Source organism: Elephas maximus, chromosome 3 (assembly GCF_024166365.1).
Source record: "Elephas maximus indicus isolate mEleMax1 chromosome 3, mEleMax1 primary haplotype, whole genome shotgun sequence".
Lineage (NCBI taxonomy): Eukaryota > Metazoa > Chordata > Mammalia > Proboscidea > Elephantidae > Elephas > Elephas maximus.
In genome coordinates this window covers 135,527,582-135,547,091 of record NC_064821.1, presented here as the reverse complement: position 1 = coordinate 135,547,091, position 19,510 = coordinate 135,527,582, and the positions used below count along the sequence as shown (strand labels likewise).

The 19,510-nt window shown below is 37.3% G+C and overlaps 1 protein-coding gene across 1 annotated transcript in view; it reads left to right on the top strand.

The window, feature by feature from the left end:
• The window catches only part of COL24A1 (collagen type XXIV alpha 1 chain), a 362,779-nt gene that overhangs the window by 38,612 nt on the left and 304,657 nt on the right, over positions 1 to 19,510 (top strand). Inside the window, exons 7-9 of the mRNA XM_049875555.1 lie at positions 4,656 to 4,700; positions 9,507 to 9,560; positions 10,758 to 10,802. Coding sequence (XP_049731512.1) covers positions 4,656 to 4,700; positions 9,507 to 9,560; positions 10,758 to 10,802 — 144 coding nt within the window. The remainder of the gene's footprint in view (positions 1 to 4,655; positions 4,701 to 9,506; positions 9,561 to 10,757; positions 10,803 to 19,510) is intronic.

Genomic DNA, 19,510 nt, shown 5'->3' with positions numbered 1-19,510 from the left:
TCCTTTTTAAGATTGCTGTTTCCTAAGAATAAACTGTTTTTAGTCACTTTGGTCACTGTAAGTTGGAATCAGCTGGACAGTAATAGGTTTGGTTTTTTGATTTAGCGCCATTTTGACCATTAGTTTATGAGATTGTTTCTCTATATGAGAGCTAGTGGAGAAGGACTTTAGGGTTGATGGGACCAAAATAAAAGATATTGTTGTTAGTTGCCATAGAGTCTGCTCTGATTTATGGTGAACTTTTGTATAACAGAATAAAACATTGCCTGGTCCTGCACCAAAAATAAAAGATAATTACTACGTAATGGTGGTTAGGCCTGAGTGGATAAAAATTGTGGAGAGTTTGGGACAAAAGTTGGCATGAACCAGTACCAACTAGAAGGGGAGGTGGGTAGAGTAGAGAGAGTTGTACTATGTTCATCTTATTATTTAAGTGTCCTCAAGTTCTCCAGCTATCTGAGATCATTCTTCTATTTAGTATTTTTTAAAAACACAATTAAAATTCTTATTGTTGGAACTTAAGAAAATTTAATGCTTTATCCCAACAAGTGCTAAATTCTTGTGGTTATTGATTTTCATCTCATTCTGAATTCTTGCTTAGGGCTTCTTTTTTTGATCAACTATGGCCATTTCATCCAAGTTTCTTAATTTTGCTATGGCTTTCTCTGGCCATTTCGGCTAAAGCATGGTTATGGGCCTTTATGTGTATTTCTTAAGGCATTGATGACATGAGTTCTGTAGCGCTTGACAAACTTTATTAGAGACTTGGAGTTAACTCACCCGTAAATTGAAACATGTGAGGCCTTGGTAGTTCAATGGTATAAGTCTTACCTTCGGTGCCAGAGACCTGGGTCTGTATCCTGGCCAATGTGCCTCATGTGCACCCACCACCCATCTGTCTGTGGTGAATTGCATGCAACCGTGATGCTAAACAGGTTTCAGTGGAGCTTCCAGACTAAACTGAACTGGGAAGAAAGGCGTGGTAATCTATGTCCTCAACATTAAAAAAAAAAAAAAAGCCTGCTGCCATTGACTTGATTCTGACTCGCGGTGACCCCATGTGTTACAGAATAGAACTGTGCTCCATAAGGTTTTCTTGTCTGTAATCTTTACAAAAGCAGGTCACCAGGTCTCTCTTCTGTGGCACCACTGTGTGGGTTTGAACCCCCTAAGTTGGCTTTCTTGTAGCTTCTAAATGCCTCTATACTTCCTCTTAACCTCTCTTTGTGAATTTTTCCAGAGTTAGCCCCCCACTGGTAAGCACTTGATTTTGTTTGTTTGTTGACAGTTAAAAAAGAGAATTTGATTGGCTCAGCTTATCCCTATTTAGGCAAAACTCTTCATTCCAAGAAACCTCATAAGCTAATAACCAGACTTCATATTGTAACTCCCTTAGATCAAATGCCATCTCCTGTGGCTGAGGTAGGACAGGTGTGAGTTCATGGACTACAGATCATGGCTGCTTGGTGCTGCCTCCCTATAAGTGTTTCCAGATGAGGAAGAGTCCCATAAAAGCGAAGTGTACATTCAGAAGATACCATGATTAATAGATTAATATGCCTAATTCACCATCATAAAGTAATTCAGGAAAAGTAAGCTAAAGAAGTTGTTCTACCACGCTGTGTTTCATGGTAGACTGGAGAGGAAAGAAACCCTGTTAAGGAAAACAGATAGTGGCCAAAGAAAGAGAAACATGTAGCTAGACTCAAGTGTTCATAGAAATAAAAATAAACCAGCAAAAACCCACTCTTAAAAAAATGAAGAAGAAATTGGCTCATGAAAGAGAGTCTCTTTAACCTGTATGCCTCCTACCCTGCTCTTCATTCCTCATCTTCCTGACTCTCCCCCAAGAAACTTCTAGCTCCCACCTTCCTAGGGCTTCTACCTCATCCCAGGAAACCATCTCCAAATAATCTCTCATTGGAGTTCCCTACCGTGAGTCTTCTTTGCTGGAAAATGTATGTCTGCTAAAGGAAGTATTTGAAATACTTACTTGTTCACTTCAGAGCCATTGCATCACACAGTCTTAGTGCTTGAAACATTTCTTATCTCCTATTATGGAAACAAAGAGCCCTGGTGGTGCAGTGGTTTAACACTCCACTGCTAATCGAAAGGTCAGCAGCTGGAACCCATCAGCTGCTCCACTGAAGAAAGATGTGGCAGTATGCTCTCATAATGCTTACAGCCTTTGAAACCCTATGGGGCAGTTCTACACTGTCCTATAGGGTCATTAAGAGTTAGAATCCACTCAACGACAATGGGTTTTTTTAATTATAAAAATATAAATAAACTTAGCTTTGTGGACATTTTTATTTGTAGAATCTTGAGTAGTATTTGAACAATTGACAGAATATGTTCCATATTTTTTAATTAGCCTGATCTTTAACTATCTAAAAGAAAATTTAAAATCTCAGAGTAAAATTTAGTTAAAGCACTAGATATATTAGATGCAGTGGGTAAATGTGTAACTTTGATAATCCCATGATTTATGAAGTATAATTCCTTTTTTTGGATTTTATTGGTGATCTACAATTAATGAGCTTGAACATACTGATAGGAATGAGGACAGTCTGTATAAGGAGACAATTGTGGGGATATAAAATAAATATAAGGACACGTTACTTCTTGATAAAGCTATCAAACCAACATGATCCTACCTTTCTACCTGCATGACTTTGATCAGGTCATTTAATTTCTGAGAGCTCAGTTTCCTCATCTGTAAAAATGTGTCCCCCAGAAATGTGTGTCAGCTTGCCCAGGCCATAATTCCCATTTTGTCATCTGATACGATTTTCCAACATGTTGGTAAATCCTACCTCCATGATGTTGATGAGGCAGGATTAGAGGCAGTTATGTTAATGAGACAGGACTCAATCTACAAGATTAGATTGTATCTTGAATCAATCTCTTTTGAAATATAAAAGAGAGAAGTGGAGCAGAGAGACAAGAGGACCTTAATACCACCATGCAAGGAGAGCCAGGAGTGCATGCATCCTTTGGACCTGGGGTCCCTGTGCTGAGAATCTCCTAGATCAGGGGAATATTGGTGACAAAGACCTTCCCCTGGAGCTTGGACCCTGAGTTCAGACTTAAAGCCTCCTAAACTGTGAAAGAATAAATGTCTGTTTGTTAAAGCCATCAATTTGTGGTAATTCTGTTATAGCAGCACTCGATATCTAAGGCAGTCTACTTCATAGTATTGCCATAAGAATTAACTGAAATAATAATTTTAGAAGGGGCTGGCACAGTACCTGGGACATAGTAGCTCAGTAAAGTTCCTTCATTCCTTCTTTCTCTCTTTTGTTTCTTCCCTTTCTTCTCATGGCTACTTCACCAATCTCTTTCTAATAGCCTAATCACAAAGGAACCAGGCTCCCAGAGAATAGGCCTTTTCCTCTCCACTCTTATTTTTCCCTTTGTCTCTTCCTTGAGAGAGCATAGTTGCTGATATGCTATATATAAAAAAAAAATATACGCTATAGGTAACAAAATAATCTTTGTCTCCAAACTTGCTTCTTACTTTTTTAGTCTTCTCTCTAGTTTCCAATGAAACCTCTCTATTTAAACATCTTACTGTTGTTTTAATATCTCAAAACCTGCTGAAATCCTTGCCTCATTTCTCAACAGGCATCTCTTCTAATTTTTTCATTGCCTAACGAAAGCATCATTTCCGTCTCTAATCCATAAATCTGAATTCATCTCTTCTGATACACCTTCAGTGAATGACTCATTTCACTCCATTGCTCTGTGTTCTGAAGCCCTAAAAACTTGTCTTCAATTTGCCATATGATAATTGGAACTTTTTGATATTCGTAATCTATTATTTATTTCAGATTTTTAGTCATATTTTGCTTAAAATCTTCTGTCATCTTGTTCTTTTATATGTGCCAAAGCTCCCACTAAATAGTAGGTTGATTCACTGATAGTCGATTAGAACTACGCAAATAAACCCCAGAGTCTTCCTTTCTTTCTTTCTTCCCTTCCTTTCTTTTAGCGTGCTTCATTTTGCTCCTAGAAGAAATTCTTTCTAGAGGAGGGGGGATATAGTCTGTTTTATAACTAAGGGTGTTAATAATAGAGATTAGGATTTGATTTTGGTTATATTATTTGGAAAATATCTTTTGTTACTAATTCCCTACACAGCTTTCTGGAACCTCTTTTGATAATCTTATGGGCAGCCTCTCTCATTTTCGTTAGCTCACTCATGGAGTGTTAGGAAAATGATTTAGATCAAAGAAACTGCCAGAGTATAGCCCAGTTTTCCAGCAGTTATGAACAGATTATGTCTGAGGTCATTTTCTCATCATTATTGAACTAAAACCAACTTTTAAAAAGCTCCAGCCAATTTAGCAGATCCATTGCTAGATATCAGCCTTTTATAAAAAAATACTGTCCTTTGTTCTCTGTTCAATGCTTGCTACCATTTTTATTTATAATAACACACCATTCAAAAGCATTCAACTCAATTAAGAGTTATTAATAAGAATTTATTATTTAATAGAAATTAAATTTAATAATAATTTAAGAAGAATTAAATTTGCATTGATAAAGAAACCGAAAAGGTGGGATTAAAGGCAACTCAGAACTTATCTTTAGGTTTTTGACTTACATATGAGTTTACTTTTCATGGCATATCTTCACCTTTTCCCTTGCAGGGTCTCAAAGGACATCCAGGGCTCCCAGGGCTCCAAGGTGAACAAGTAAGTATTTCAAATACTTCCTTTATTAGACGTATAGTGTCTAGTGAAGAAGACACACAGCGAGGAGGTCCAATGAGAGATTATTTTTCCCCACTTAACTGTTACAATTTTTCTTTTCAATGATTTTCATTCTATTTAGTGCAAGGCAACCTTTTAATTATCTGTGGATTATCTGTTATTTTTTTTTTTTTTCCAAACCCCAGAATAACATTTACTATTTTCCTTATGTGTTTCCAGGCCAGTTCATAAACTTCGGTGGTTCACAGGCCCCTTGGAAAATCTCATAAATGCTATGAGCCCTTTCCCCTGAAAACACATGTATCCACACACATACACACACACACATGCATACCTGAGTTTTTGTACAATTGCAGGGGCTTTACTTGTTCACTAAAGCCTTTTTTATAGCTATTATTTCCCTGATCTTTGCATGAGGAAATACAGGTAAATGCAAATTAGAATGGTACATATGTTGTTGTCCATTATATACATACTTAAATATCAAAATACTTTGCGAACTTAGTTTTTGATCATCTTATTGCTTCTTTCTCCCAGAAGAGCTTAATATATCTTTATGTCATAGAAGAAAGTAAAACTATATCTCTTGCTTTCAATACAGTGTGTACAAGGCCAATAGGAATAAAGCAGTGAAAAGGGTGTGAGATTAGAAACTGACTAGTGTGATAGATACCATTTTTCAAGATTCAGCAAAAAGCTTCACGTAGCCTTTAAAGAGAATTCTAGGAAAGAGGTGATTGATGATCCCTAAGGAAAAGATATAAATAGAGAAACAAAGCCAGATTTCTCTTTCATTGAAGTGGGGCAGTACACTCTGTTTAGTCCCTGAGGCACAATTTTTCAAGATTACTGATTATTGGACATGACATTTAAAGCAATACATGTGTCTGTAGCAGGTGCAATCTCAATTTCCTGGAGATCAAACAAATGCTGAAAAGCATTTGAGCAATTGGGAAAGAAAATGAGAAGATTGGGAGGAATTAGTCCCGCAGGAAATTAAAAAAAAAAAAAAAAAATCCATAGAATACTGTTTTCCATAAATAAATGGATTCCAGTGAAGAAAAAGTGATTCTTCACAAGTAAGTGAAAAACTGACTGTGTGTCAGTACTGACCAACTCTCTCACAACTGCTCTACAGCCTAGTTTTGTTATATGTTATTGTTTTGAGGGTGGGTATAGAAGAGCCTAAAACTCAATTTTAAAGGTTGAAAAATGTATTTTGGAGTCAGTTTTTGCTTTCTATTTTATTTATCTCCAGAAAAAAGAGAGGCGACATTCATGATAACTTTGAGAAACAACCAAAATCATTTTTTGTTTTAACTGTGAAAACACTGTGGTCATTAAGTGGTGCGTAACTGATTTGTTAGGAGATATTCATTTCTAGAAAATTTGTAAATACAAAGTGGTCAGCGAACATTTGCCAAACTATGCTACCGTTGACCACAACTACTAGTAGTATAATCATTTATTGACTATTTTACTTACGTTAACTAACTTAATGCTCAGCAACAGTTGGTTATTGTAATTACCTCCGCATTTAAATATTTTATAACACATTTCTTTTTTCCCCCACAACGATCCCATTACTATTATTAATTATTACTCTGCTTTACTGCTCAGTAGCAATGCTGGGATTCCAGAGGAAGTCTTTCTGACTCAGAGCATGTGCTTGAATGTGTAGAGTGGGCAATGGGACCAGGACAGGCTTCTTATTCCTGATATCTCAAGGGCCTAGTGATACAACTTTCTACCTCTCTTCCCCCATCCAATCTACAGATTTGAGTGGACCAACTCTTTTTTTTTTTTTTTTTTTTACCGTTTTTAAGTGGAGAGTGAACTGAATCTTAGTGTGAGTTTCTTTTGCATTTCTGTGGTTGTCACAGTGATTTTAGGGTTTGGTTGGCTAAGGGTATGTTTATGCCATATAAAGACTATCCTGAAGACTTTTTTTTTTTTTTTTTTGAAGACTTACTTGTTTACTATGCTTAGTGCTTTTCTGGTAGACATCAAACCAGACATCAAGTGCAGTTCTTTCGTGTCTTTCTCTGCACAGCTGGAATGTATTAAATCTCCATATGTTGTCTTAACAGCCTTCTTGAGATTCCATTCAAAATCCGATTTTCTTGTGTCCTAACCACAGATTTGCTTTTTGTTGAGGTTGATTAACTTAATTTGGTTAGAATAGAAATGGGAAAGGAACGGTACTTGGCATTAGGTAGATAGTGACCTACAGAGTGAAAACAGCCTTTTGTTTCACTTCTTCCTACTGGCATACAAAAACATAAGGTTTTGTGAATGTCTGGATATAGATACCCACCCACTGCAGACCTGTGTATTTTGGAATAGAACGGGCCATAGAGGAAGGCAGCTATAAATAGGTTGGAACAGATATCATAATTAAGGTTTTTCATTAGAATGCTATGGGGAGCTATTTTCACTGCACACTCAGAGTAGGGCAACAGCCCTGAATGGTGGTCTCTGGAGTCAGACTTGCTGATATATATTCTGGCCTCCCACTTACTAGGTGACTTAAACACTTCAACACTTTATGTCTCTCATTTTTCTCATTTGTAAAATAGAGATGATACTTACCTTATAGAGTTGTCGAGCAGATTAAATAAGATAATACATATAAAATACTTGAAATAGTGCCTGGCACATGATGCCCATACCCATTGCCATCGAGTTGATTCCAACTCATAGCAACCCTATAGGACAGAGTAGAACTGCCCCATAGGGTTTCCAAGGAGCAGCTGATGGATTTGAACTGCCGACCTTTTGCTTAGCAGCTGATCTCTTTAACCACTGCAAACTATTATACATATGTGGTATTAATAAAATAATATTTAGTACACAAATATGGTTTCTAAAATTCATAAGATAATAATCTCACATAAGTAAAAGAAAAGCCATTGTTAATTCACATTCTGTTAAATAGTCATATATATTTTATACTTACTGTGGCACATTGGGCAAGTTTCATAACCTCCCTTCAAATGCAGAATGGGGAAAACAATACAAAATATATATAGAAAGTAAACGTAAAGTGCTTGGCATAGTGGTGGACACATCAAAAGTGCTCGGTAAATTGTAATTGTTGAGGCAAGGGGTGGGGGGAGGAGAAGGAGAAAAATGAGAGAGAACAAAATTGAGAGATGGATTCTGAAAAAAGTAGAAAGACATAGATGTCTAATGAAAATCCATTGGTGTTAAGTCGATTCCAGCTCATAGCAACCCTACAGGACAGAATAGAACTGCCCTATAGGGTTTCCAAGGAGTGGCTGATGGATTCGAACTGCTGACCTTTTGGTTACAGCCAAGCTCTTAACCACTGCATCACCAGGGCTCCGTTCTATGTCCAATAAAAAACCAAAGCCAAACCTGTTGCCATCAAGTTGATTCTGATTCATAGTGACCCTATAGGACAGAGTAGAGCTGCCCCATAGAGTTTCCAAGGAGCACCTGGTGGATTTGAACTGCTAACCTTTTGGTTAGCAGCTGTAGCTCTTGACCACTATGCCACCAGAACTTCCTATATGTCTAACAGAATCCTCAATTTGCCTTTTCCTTCATCTGTTCTTTCTGTACAAATACTAGTTGCTGTTGAGTTAACTCCAGCCGATGAAAACCCCATCTGTGTCAGAGTAGAACTGTGCCTCATAGGGTTTTTAATGGCTGAGTTTTTGAAAGTAGATCTCCAGGGCTTTCTTCCTAGGTGCCTTGGGGGGTATACTTGAACCTTCAGTCTTTGGTTAGCAGCCAAGCACATTAGTCTTTTGCACCATACAGGGACTCTTCTTTTTCTAGAGTTTCCAAAATTTTAGGAGTTCTAGTGTTCCTAAGATAACACACATCTACCTCCATCAGAGTAGAGGGACACAATTTTAGTCTCTTTTATTACTTCTTTTACAAACTACAAGTAGGAAATAAATTTTACATGTATAAGGAATCTATAAAACTTACCATTGCTGTCATCGTTTGAGGTTATGTCAAAGTAGCTCAATATCCATTCTTTTAGCATTCCTTTGGTTCAATAATCATTTAATAGAACTACACCCTCAATAACTGATGAATGAAAGAAAGGAAATAAAAAAAAGAGGTATATTTCTTCTCACTTTTCTGCCAAGCTCTGCAGCAAGTTTCCTTTCTCATGCCTCTCAGTCTCCATCTGTCAGCCCTCCTTGAACCAGCAGACCTTCTTTTAAATCAAGAATGCAAAGTTGCCAGTTCAAATGAGCTTACCACTCAAAGTTACTATGTAAATTTTCAGGTTGACTCATGTTATGATAAAGGTATTTATCACCTAATATCCATTATTTAGTCAAACATTTCGTAAGAATAAGCTTATCTTAGAAAGGAACTAAAGGTTGGTTTTGAAGTTCACTGCGCTTTTAGTTTTCTGGCACTTATGCTCAGATACTTAAGGAGTATTTCAGGGTCACTGAAACAAGAATTAATCCAAAAGGAGACTGGTTATTAAGAAATATACCAACTCTTCCTCTACAATGAATATCTTTAGTTATGTAGCACTGGAATTTTCTATCCAACATTTATCATTATTATCAATATGTCATGTAGGGCCTTAATCTAACAGTTTTATATATTTATTTTTATTTAGCAATTTTAGCATATTTACACTTTGACTATGTGGATTCAATCAGACTCTCAGTATTTCCATGAGGAAAAAATTTTCTTCAAACTTGAGTGTTATAAATACACCAAAACGTGTTTCCTTGGACTTCTTTTGACTTTGTTGTATTGTTTTATTCATTTTATTTTTCATTTCAGGGAATTCCAGGATTCGCTGGTAATATTGGTTCACCTGGTTACCCTGGCAGGCAGGTGCAGTAACTGCATTTGTACTTCCCCTTTCATGTTCCTCTTCATTAATACAGTGTATGTTCTGATTTTGAGACTTAACGTTCAAATAATAAATTAGTTTATTTTTATTAAATAACGAATTGCTTAAAGCTAAACAATTTAAAAATAGACATCTTATAAAATCCTTCCAAAAATTGTACTGCTAAGAGTTGTATTTAAAATAAGAGTGTGGTTTTAAAACATGTTTGATGTGCTGTAGTGGACCCTTTAAGTTACATTGCCCTAAGATCCAGATGTTAAAACAGCCTTGCTGCTCATTTTACAACACTGCCACCTACTAAAATGTAATAACAGTTAAGAGTTAAGACTCTCCACAATAAGTGTCATTTTAAAGTATAACATAATTATAAAAACTTGGGAAACAGTTGGCAGTGCTACATATACTACTACCAAATAATTTTTATCTGAATTGAATTCAGACCTTTGTATACTACTTTGACAATTCGTTTTATTCATTTCAGATTTTCTTTCTTTCCCTGTAATTTCTAATATTCCCTATTTCATGTAGACTAATAAGGCAAATTTTGCTTTTGTAGATTTTTATGAATTGATTACTTACCGTGAAATTAATTATTCATTAGTATACTGGAAACCTGTAACTTTTTTTAATTCTCAAGAATGAGGGAGATAAAATGGCCAAAAAACAATCTTTGGTTAACAAAATTCATTTTTTTTAGGCCATTAAAGACACCTGGAAACATTATATATTATTGTCTCAGCATAAAGTGGTTATATATGTTATCTGAAGAGCAAAAATATAAATATATAAACATATGGGCATTGATCTGAGGTTAAAAATGTATGAGAAAATGAGGAAATAACTTTTAGAATAAGTTAATTAGAAGAGTTTTAAAAGAGCAGATAGTTCCCAAATTAGAAATAATTTAATGAAAAAGAATTTTTTTTTGTATCTGACAATGTATGTTGATCTGCTTTATTTACATATCTAAAGTACATTTGCATATTGATTCTATCCAGTGCCTCTTTGGGTTCTGAAATTCTAAAATTTCCTGAACATTTGTAATCATCATTAGGTATATACAGTCCTGATTTTTATAGTTGTGAAAATAATATCTCTTTATATACTCCTATTAATCAATTTATTAACAACTCTTTAAAAAGTATTGTAACATGATGAAGGTGTCTTGTTCACACTAGGGTTTAGGTGGTCCAGAAGGCAATCCAGGTCCTAAAGGTGTAAGAGTAAGTAAGCATTTTCATCATTTTGTTAAGCATACTTTCATAAAAGTAGAATGAAATATACGAAATGTGTATTCATTTCACATTTTCTTAGGAGCTTTACTTAGGATCTTTAAATTTTATATGGGTTTTTCTTGAAAAGATGTAAACACTTGTTTAATAGTTACTTTCACTTTATGCCTACAGAAAGGTGTCTTACAGTGTAAGTTTTCTGTCATTCTTTTCAATTAATTTCCAGCCCCTAGCATAATGTCCAACATGTTAGAAGACATTCTATAAGCATTTACAGTATTATTTAAATGTGAATATATACAGACCTAAAAGGTCATGATAAAAAAAAAAAGTAATTTACATTAACTCAAGATGAAGATAATTTTATGATACAAAAAGTATCAAGAGGAGGCAGGGCCAAGATGGCTGACTAGGTAGAAGCTACCTTGGATCCTTCTTGCAACAAAGACTCGGAAAAACAAGTGAATCGATCACATACATGACAATCTATGAACCCTGACCATCAAACACAGATCTAAAGAGTTGACCTGAGTGACAGAGACAGAACGAGCAACCATGGGGAAGCAGCGACTGTTTTTGGAGCCTGGAGCCAGCATCCCAGTCAGAAAACCTGGGCGCCGGGCTTTGGACTGGGCGCAGGGGAGCCGAGCACTGCATCCTGAGATGGCACAAACAGGGGACACAGCCCTAACCCCCAGAAGTGACCTTGGGGGAAGCCCAGCCAGTGCACACAATCAGCGCAGTGATGTGGCTGACAGGAGGACAAATCATCAGGAGGCAGTGACTGGTTTTGGAGCCTGGAGTGTGGCGTCCCAGCCAGGGAACCTTGGCGCTGGGCTTTGGATTGGGAGCGGAGAAACTGACCACGGCTTCTGAGACAGGACAAGCACAGGACGCAGGCCTGACCCTTGGGGGCAATCTTGACCCAGCCTACTCACACAGGCTACACACCCCTCAGGAATCTCAGATAAAACAGTTATCACCAAGCAAGATAAGTAACTGTGTCTATATTCTGGGATGCTACTCTCTCCTATCTATCTGATCCCTCCCCTCCCCTTCCCAGGTGGCTTCTTTAACATTGGAATTTCCTGAGCCAAAGAGTGTAGTCCTCTGCGTGTTTTTTTTTTTTTTTGGTCTTTTCCTAACCCATTCTCCTGGCCTGAGAGAAGCAGCTACAAAAAATCCAGGGACCAAAAATCCTTCCCTGACTTCCTGAAATTGGGCTAAAAATACAGAACCAGCTCCAGCAAAGCATATGAGATCCACAGTCTTGGGCTGGGAACAAGGTGACTATTATAATGCAACGGCAATTCTGACAGGGATCTGACTGTAATTCTTTTAGCAGATTACTGGAAAGACAAGTTTCCCAGGTCTGATATCTCTGCGTATTAAACAGAGCCCTCACTGACCCACAACGGGGAACTGAGGGCTGAAGCTCCCCCCAGACCACCTAGCCTCCTACCTTAGGAGTCTGAGGATGGTGACACCTACCAATCTGTAGAGGTACATGCACTGGGTGCCTAAGGTACAGCTGCAGAGCTCACGCACCAAAGTGCTTTAGGAATAGAGACACACGTACCTCACTGGCACTTGGGGGAAGCCTGTCAGCATCCTGCCCCCCACCCCCGGAGTGTGAAACCCTGCTGCTACTACAATCTGGTGCACACAACTATCACTGCTACTCCTCTAGGTGGATAGGTGACAGTCTGCACCACACACTTGGTGACCCAAAATCAGATTCTACTCAAGAATAGTGAATGGACTCTTAGGCTTATATATCCGGTAAGAGCCCAAAACAGCTGGCAATACGACGTAAGTGATTCAAGGGCTACAACAATCAAGAGAGCACAATCTAGTAGCCCATCTATGTATATTGAAAGAAAACAAAACAAAATGAGACTCAGTGAGCAAATATAAAAGAAATCATTACAATATCTTATAGACGGCTCAGAGACAGCAGTAGATATCAAACCACATAAAGAAGCAGACCATGATTGCTTCTACAACTCCCCAAATTAAAGAACCAAAATCTTTCCCAAATGAAGATACAATCCTGGAATTGCCAGATGCAGAATATAAAAAACTAATTTATAGAATGCTTCAAGACATCAGGGATGACCTCATAAATGAAATAAGGCAATCTACAGAAAAAGTCAAGGAACACCTGATAAAGCAGTTGAAGAAATCAAAAAGATTATTCAAGAACATAGTGGAAAATTTAATAAGCTGCAAGATTCCATAGAGAGACAGCATTCAGAAATCCAAAAGATTAACGGTAAAATTACAGAATCAGACAACTCAATAGGAAGTCAGAGGAGCAGAATCGAGCAACTGGAATGCAGAGTAGGGGAGCTGGAGGATAAGGGAATTGACACCAATATAGTTGAAAAAAATCAGATAAGAGAATTGAAAAAAAAATGAAGAAACCCTAAGAATCATGTGGGACTGTATCAAGAAGAATAACTTGCATGTGATTGGAGTCCCAGAACAGGGAGGGATAACAGAAAATACAGAGAGAATAGTTGAAGATCTCTTGACAGACAACTTCTCTGACATCATGAAAGACGAAAGGATATCTATCCAAGATGCTCATCAAACCCCGTATAAGATTGATCCAAAAAGAAAATCACCAAGACATATTATCATCAAATTTGCAAAAACCAAAGATAAAGAGAAAATTTTAAAAGCAGCCAGGGATAAAAGAAAGGTCTCCTTCAAGGGAGAATCAATAAGAATAAGTTCAGACTACTCAGCAGAAACCATGCAGTCAAGAAGGCAATGGGATGACATATACAGAGCACTGAAGGAGAAAAACTGCCAGCCAAGGATCATACATCCAGCAAAACTCTCTCTCAAATATGAAGGCAAAATTAAAACATTTACAGACAAACACAAGCTTAGAGAATTTGCAAAAACCAAACCAAAGCTACAAGAAATACTAAAGGAAATTGGTCAGAAAACCAATAATATCAGATACCAGCACAACACAAGGTCACAGAACAGAACATCCTGATATCAACTCAAGTAGGGAAATCGCAAAAACAAATTAAGATTAATTAAAAAAAAAAAAGTTCCAAACAGGGAATCATTGAAGTCAATATGTAAAAGATCACAATAATCAAAAAGAGGGACTAAATACAGGTGGCATAGAACTGCCATATGGAGAGGGATACAAGGCGATATAGGACAATACAAGTTAGGTTTTTACTTAGAAAAATAGGGGTAAATATTAAGGTAACCACAAAGAGGTATAACAATTCCATAACTCAAAATAAAGACCAAGAAAAACATAACGACTCAGCAAACGTAAATTCCACTACTATGAAAATGAGGAACACACAATTTACAAAGAAAAACGTCTCGGCATAAAAAAGTAAGTGGAAAAATGAAATTGTCAACAACACACATAAAAAGGCATCAAAATGACAGCACTGAACACATACTTATCTATAATTACGCTGAATGTAAATGGACTAAATGCACCAATAAAGAGACAGTCTCAGACTGGATAAAGAAACACGATCCGTCTATATGCTGCCTACAAGAGACACACCTTAGACTTAGAGACACAAACTAAAACTCAAAGGATGGAAAAAAATATATCAAGCAAACAACAAGCAAAAAAGAGCAGGAGTAGCAATATTAATTTCTGACAAAATAGACTTTAAAGTTAAATCCACCACAAAGGATAAAGAAGGACACTATATAATGATTAAAGGGACAATTGACCAGGAAGATATAACCATATTAAATATTTATGCACCCAATGACAGGGCTGCAAGATACATAAAACAAACTTTAACAGAACTGAAAAGTGAGATAGACACCTCCACAATTATAGTAGGAGACTTCAACACACCACTTTTGGAGAAGGACAGGACATCCAGTAAGAAGCTCAATAGAGACACGGAAGACCTAATTGCTACAATCAACCAACTTGACCTCATAGACTTACACAGAACACTCCACCCAACAGCTGCAAAGTATACTTTTTTTCTAGCGCACATGGAACATTCTCTAGAATAGATCACATATTACGTCATAAAACAAACCTTTGCAGAATCCAAAACATCGAAATATTACAAAGCATCTTCTCAGACCACAAGGCCATAAAAGTGTTAATCAATAACAAAAAAATTAGGGAAAAGAAATCAAATACTTGGAAACTGAACAATATCCTCCTGAAAAAAGACTGGGTTATAGAGGACATTAAGGAGGGAATAAAGAAATTCATAGAATGCAACGAGAATGAAAACACTTCCTATCAAAACCCCTGGGACACAGCAAAAGCAGTGCTCAGAGGTCAATTTATATCGATAAATGCACACATACGAAAAGAAGAAAGAGCCAAAATCAGAGAACTGTCCCTACAACTTGAACAAATAGAAATCGAGCAACAAAAGAATCCATCAGGCACCAGAACAAAAGAAATAATAAAAATTAGAGCTGAACTAAATGAATGAGAGATCAGAAAAACAATTGAAAGAATTAACAAAGCCAAAAGCTGGTTCTTTGAAAAAATTAACAAAATTGATAAACCATTGGCCAGACTGACTAAAGAAATACAGGAAAGGAAACAAATAACCTGAATAAGAAACGAGATGGGCCATATCACAACAGAACCAACTGAAATTAAAAGAATCATATCAAATTATTAGGAAAAATTGTACTCTAACAAATTTGCAAACCTAGAAGAAATGGATGAATTCCTAGAAAAACATTACCTACCTAAACTAACACAATCAGAGGAAGAACAACTAAATAAACCCATAACAAAAAAAGAGATTGAAAAGGTAATCAAAAAACTCCCAAGAAAAAAAAGCCCTGGCCTGGACGGCTTCACTGCAGAATTCTACCAAACTTTCAGCAAAGAGTTAACACCACTACTACTAAAGGTATTTCAAAGCATACAAAATTATGGAATACTGCCTAACTCATTCTACGAAGCCACCCTATCCCTGATGCCAAAACCAGGTAAAGACATCACAAAAAAAGAAAATTACAGACCTATATCCCTCATGAACATAGATGCAAAAATCCTCAACAAAATTCTAGACAACAGAATTCAACAACATATCAAAAAAATAATCCACCACAACCAAGTGGGATTTATACCAGGTATGCAAGGCTGGTTTAATATTAGAAAAACCATTGATGTAATCCACCATATAAATAAAAGAAAGACAAAAACCACATGATCTTATCAACTGATGCAGAAAAGGCATTTGACAAAGTCCAACACCCATTCATGATAAAAACTCTCAGCAAAATAGGAATTGAAGGAAAACTCCTCAACATGATAAAGGGCATGTATACAAAGCCAACAGCCAACATCACTCTAAATGGAGAGAGCCTGAAAGTGTTACTTTGAGAACGGGAACCAGACAAGGATGCCCGTTATCACCGCTCTTATTCAACATTGTGCTAGAGGTCCTAGCCAGAGCAATTAGGCTAGACAAAGAAATAAAGGGCATCCGGATTGGCAAGGAAGAAGTAAAATTATCTGTATTTGCAGCTGACATGATCTTATACACAGAAAACCCTAAGGAATCCTCCAGAAAACTACTGAAACTAATAGAAGAGTTTGGCAGAGTCTCAGGTTATAAGATAAAATACAAAAATCACTTGGATACCTCTACATCAACAAAAAGAACATCAAAGAGGAAATCACCAAATCAATACCATTCACAGTAGCCCCCAAGAAGATAAAATACTTAGGAATAAATCTTACCAAAATTGTAAAAGACCTATACAAAGAAAACTACAAAGTACTACTGCAAGAAACTAAAAAGGACCTAATTAAGTGGAAAAACATACCTTGCTCATGGATAGGAAGACTTAACATAGTAAAAACATCCATTCTACCAAAAGCCATCTATACATACAATGCACTTCTGATCCAAATTCCAATGGCTTTTTTTAATGTGATGGAGAAACAAATCACCAACTTCATATGGAAGGGAAAGAAGCCCCGGATAAGTAAAGCATTACTGAAAAAGAAGAAGAAAGTGGGAGGCCTCACTCTACCTGATTTTAGAGCATATTATACAGCCACAGTAGTCAAAACAGCCTGGTATTGGTAGAACAACAGGCACATAGACCAATGGAACAGAATTGAGAACCCAGATATAAATCCATCCACATATGAGCAGCTGATATTTGACAAAGGCCCAGTGTCAGTTAATGGGGGAAAAGATAGTCTTTTTAACAAATGGTGCTGGCATAACTGGATATCCATTTGCAAAAAAATGAAACAGGACCCATACCTCACGCCATGCCCAAAAACTGACTTCAGGTGGATCAAAGACCTAAACATAAAGACTGAAATGATAAAGATCATGGAAGAAAAAATAGGGACAACATTAGGAGCCCTAATACAAGGCATAAACAGAATACAAAACATTACCAAAAATGACGAAGAGAAACCAGATAACTGGGAGCTCCTAAAAATCAAACACCTATGCTCATCTAAAGACTTCACCAAAAGAGTTAAAAGACCACCTACAGATTGGGAAAAAATTTTCAGCTATGACATCTCCGACCAGTGCCTGATCTCTAAAATCTATATGATTCTGTTAACACTCAACCACAAAAAGACAAAGAACCAAATCAAGAAGTGGGCAAAGGATATGAACACGCACTTCACTAAAGAAGATATTCAGGCAGTTGACAGATACATGAGAAAATGCTCTCGATCATTAGCCATTAGAAAAACGCAAATTAAAACTACGATGAGATTCCATCTCGTCCAGCAAGGCTGGCATTAATCCAAAAAACACAAAATAATAAATGTCGGAGACGGTGCAGAGAGATTGGAACTCTTATACACTGCTGGTGGGAATGTAAAATGGTACAACCACTTTGGAAATCTATCTGGCATTTTCTTAAAAAGTTAGAAGTAGAACTACCATACAACCCAGAAATCCCACTCCTCGGAATATACCCTAGAGAAATAAGAGCCTTCACATGAACAGATATATGCACACCCGTGTTTATTGCAGCACTGTTTACAATAGCAAAAAAATGGAAGCAACCAACGTGTCCATCAACAGATGAATGGTTAAATAAATTATGATATATCCACACAATGGAATACTACACATCAATAAAGAACAGTGACGAATCTGTGAAACATTTCATAACATGGAGGAACCTGGAAGGCATTACACTGAGTGAAATTAGTCAGAGGCAAAAGGACAAATACTGTATAAGACCACTATTATAAGTTCTTGAGAAATAGTATAAACTGAGAAGAACACATACTTTTGTGGTTACAAGGGGGGAGGGAGGAAGGGTGGGAGAGAGTTATTTGCTGATTAGTTAGTAGATAAGAGCTACTTTAGGTGAAGGGAAGGACAATACTCAATACAGGGTAGGTCAGCTCAACTGGACCAAAAGGAAAGAAGTTTCCAGGATAAACTGAATGCTTCGAAGGTCAGCAGAGCAAGGGCGGGGGTTTGGGGACTATGGCTTAAGGGGACTTCTAAGTCAATTGGCAAAATAATTCTATTATGAAAACATTCTGCATCCTACTTTGAAGTGTGGCATCTGGGGTCTTAAATGCTAACAAGCAGCCATCTAAGATGAATCAAGTGGTCTCAACCCGAATCAAAGGAGAATGAAGAACACCAAGGTCATACGATAACTATAAGCCTAAGAGACAGACAGGGCCACGTGAACCAGAGGCTACATCATCCTGAGACCAGAAGAACGAGATGGTGCCCGGCCACAACCAATGACTGCCCTGACAGGGAGCACAGCAGAGAACCCCTGAGGGAAGAGGAGAACAGTGGGATGCAGACTCCAAATTCTCATAAACAGACCAGACTTAATGGTCTGACTGAGACTAGAAGAATCCCGGCAGTCATGGTCCCCAAACCTTCTGTTGGCCCAGGACAGGAACCATTCCCGAAAACAACTCATCAGACATGGAAGGGACTGGACAATGGGTTGGAGAGAGATGCTGATGAAGAGTGAGCCACTAGTATCAGGTGGACACTTGAGACTGTGTTGGCATCTCTTGTCTGGAGGGGAGATGGGAGGTAGAGAGGGCTAGAATGTGACAAAACCGTCACAAAAGGAGAGACTGGAAGGAGGGAGCGGGCTGACTCATTAGGGGGAGTGTAAATGGGAGTATGGAGTAAGGTGTATATAAGCTTATATGTGACAGACTGACTTGATTTGTAAACTTTCACTTGGAGCACAATAAAAATCATTAAAAAAAAAAAGGATCAAGAGTAAAGAAATATCTACAAAGAAGGAAATAAGCTTGTCATATCCAGAACAACACATTGGACTTCAAAACCAATAATCATTAGCCATTTTTCATCACTAAGGGAGTAAACAGAATTGCTATGACATTCATGTTATATAGTGTGCTCTAAATTAAAACCAAAGTTGGGTCCAGGAAAAATCAGTAAAAATAAACTAGAGTATACATCTGTGTCTTAAATTATCTAAAATTCACCACCACCACCAGTTGTTGTTAAGTCAATTCCAACTCATTACATCTGGTGTCAGAGTAGAACTGTACTCCATGAGGATTTCAGTGGTTGATTTTTTTGAAATGTATCACCAGGCCTTTCTTCTGAGGAGCCTTGGGGTGGACTCAAACGTCCAAACTTTCAGTTAGCAGCCAAGCATGTGAACTATTTGCAACACCCAAGGTCTCCTATCTAAAATACCTTCCAGAAATAAGT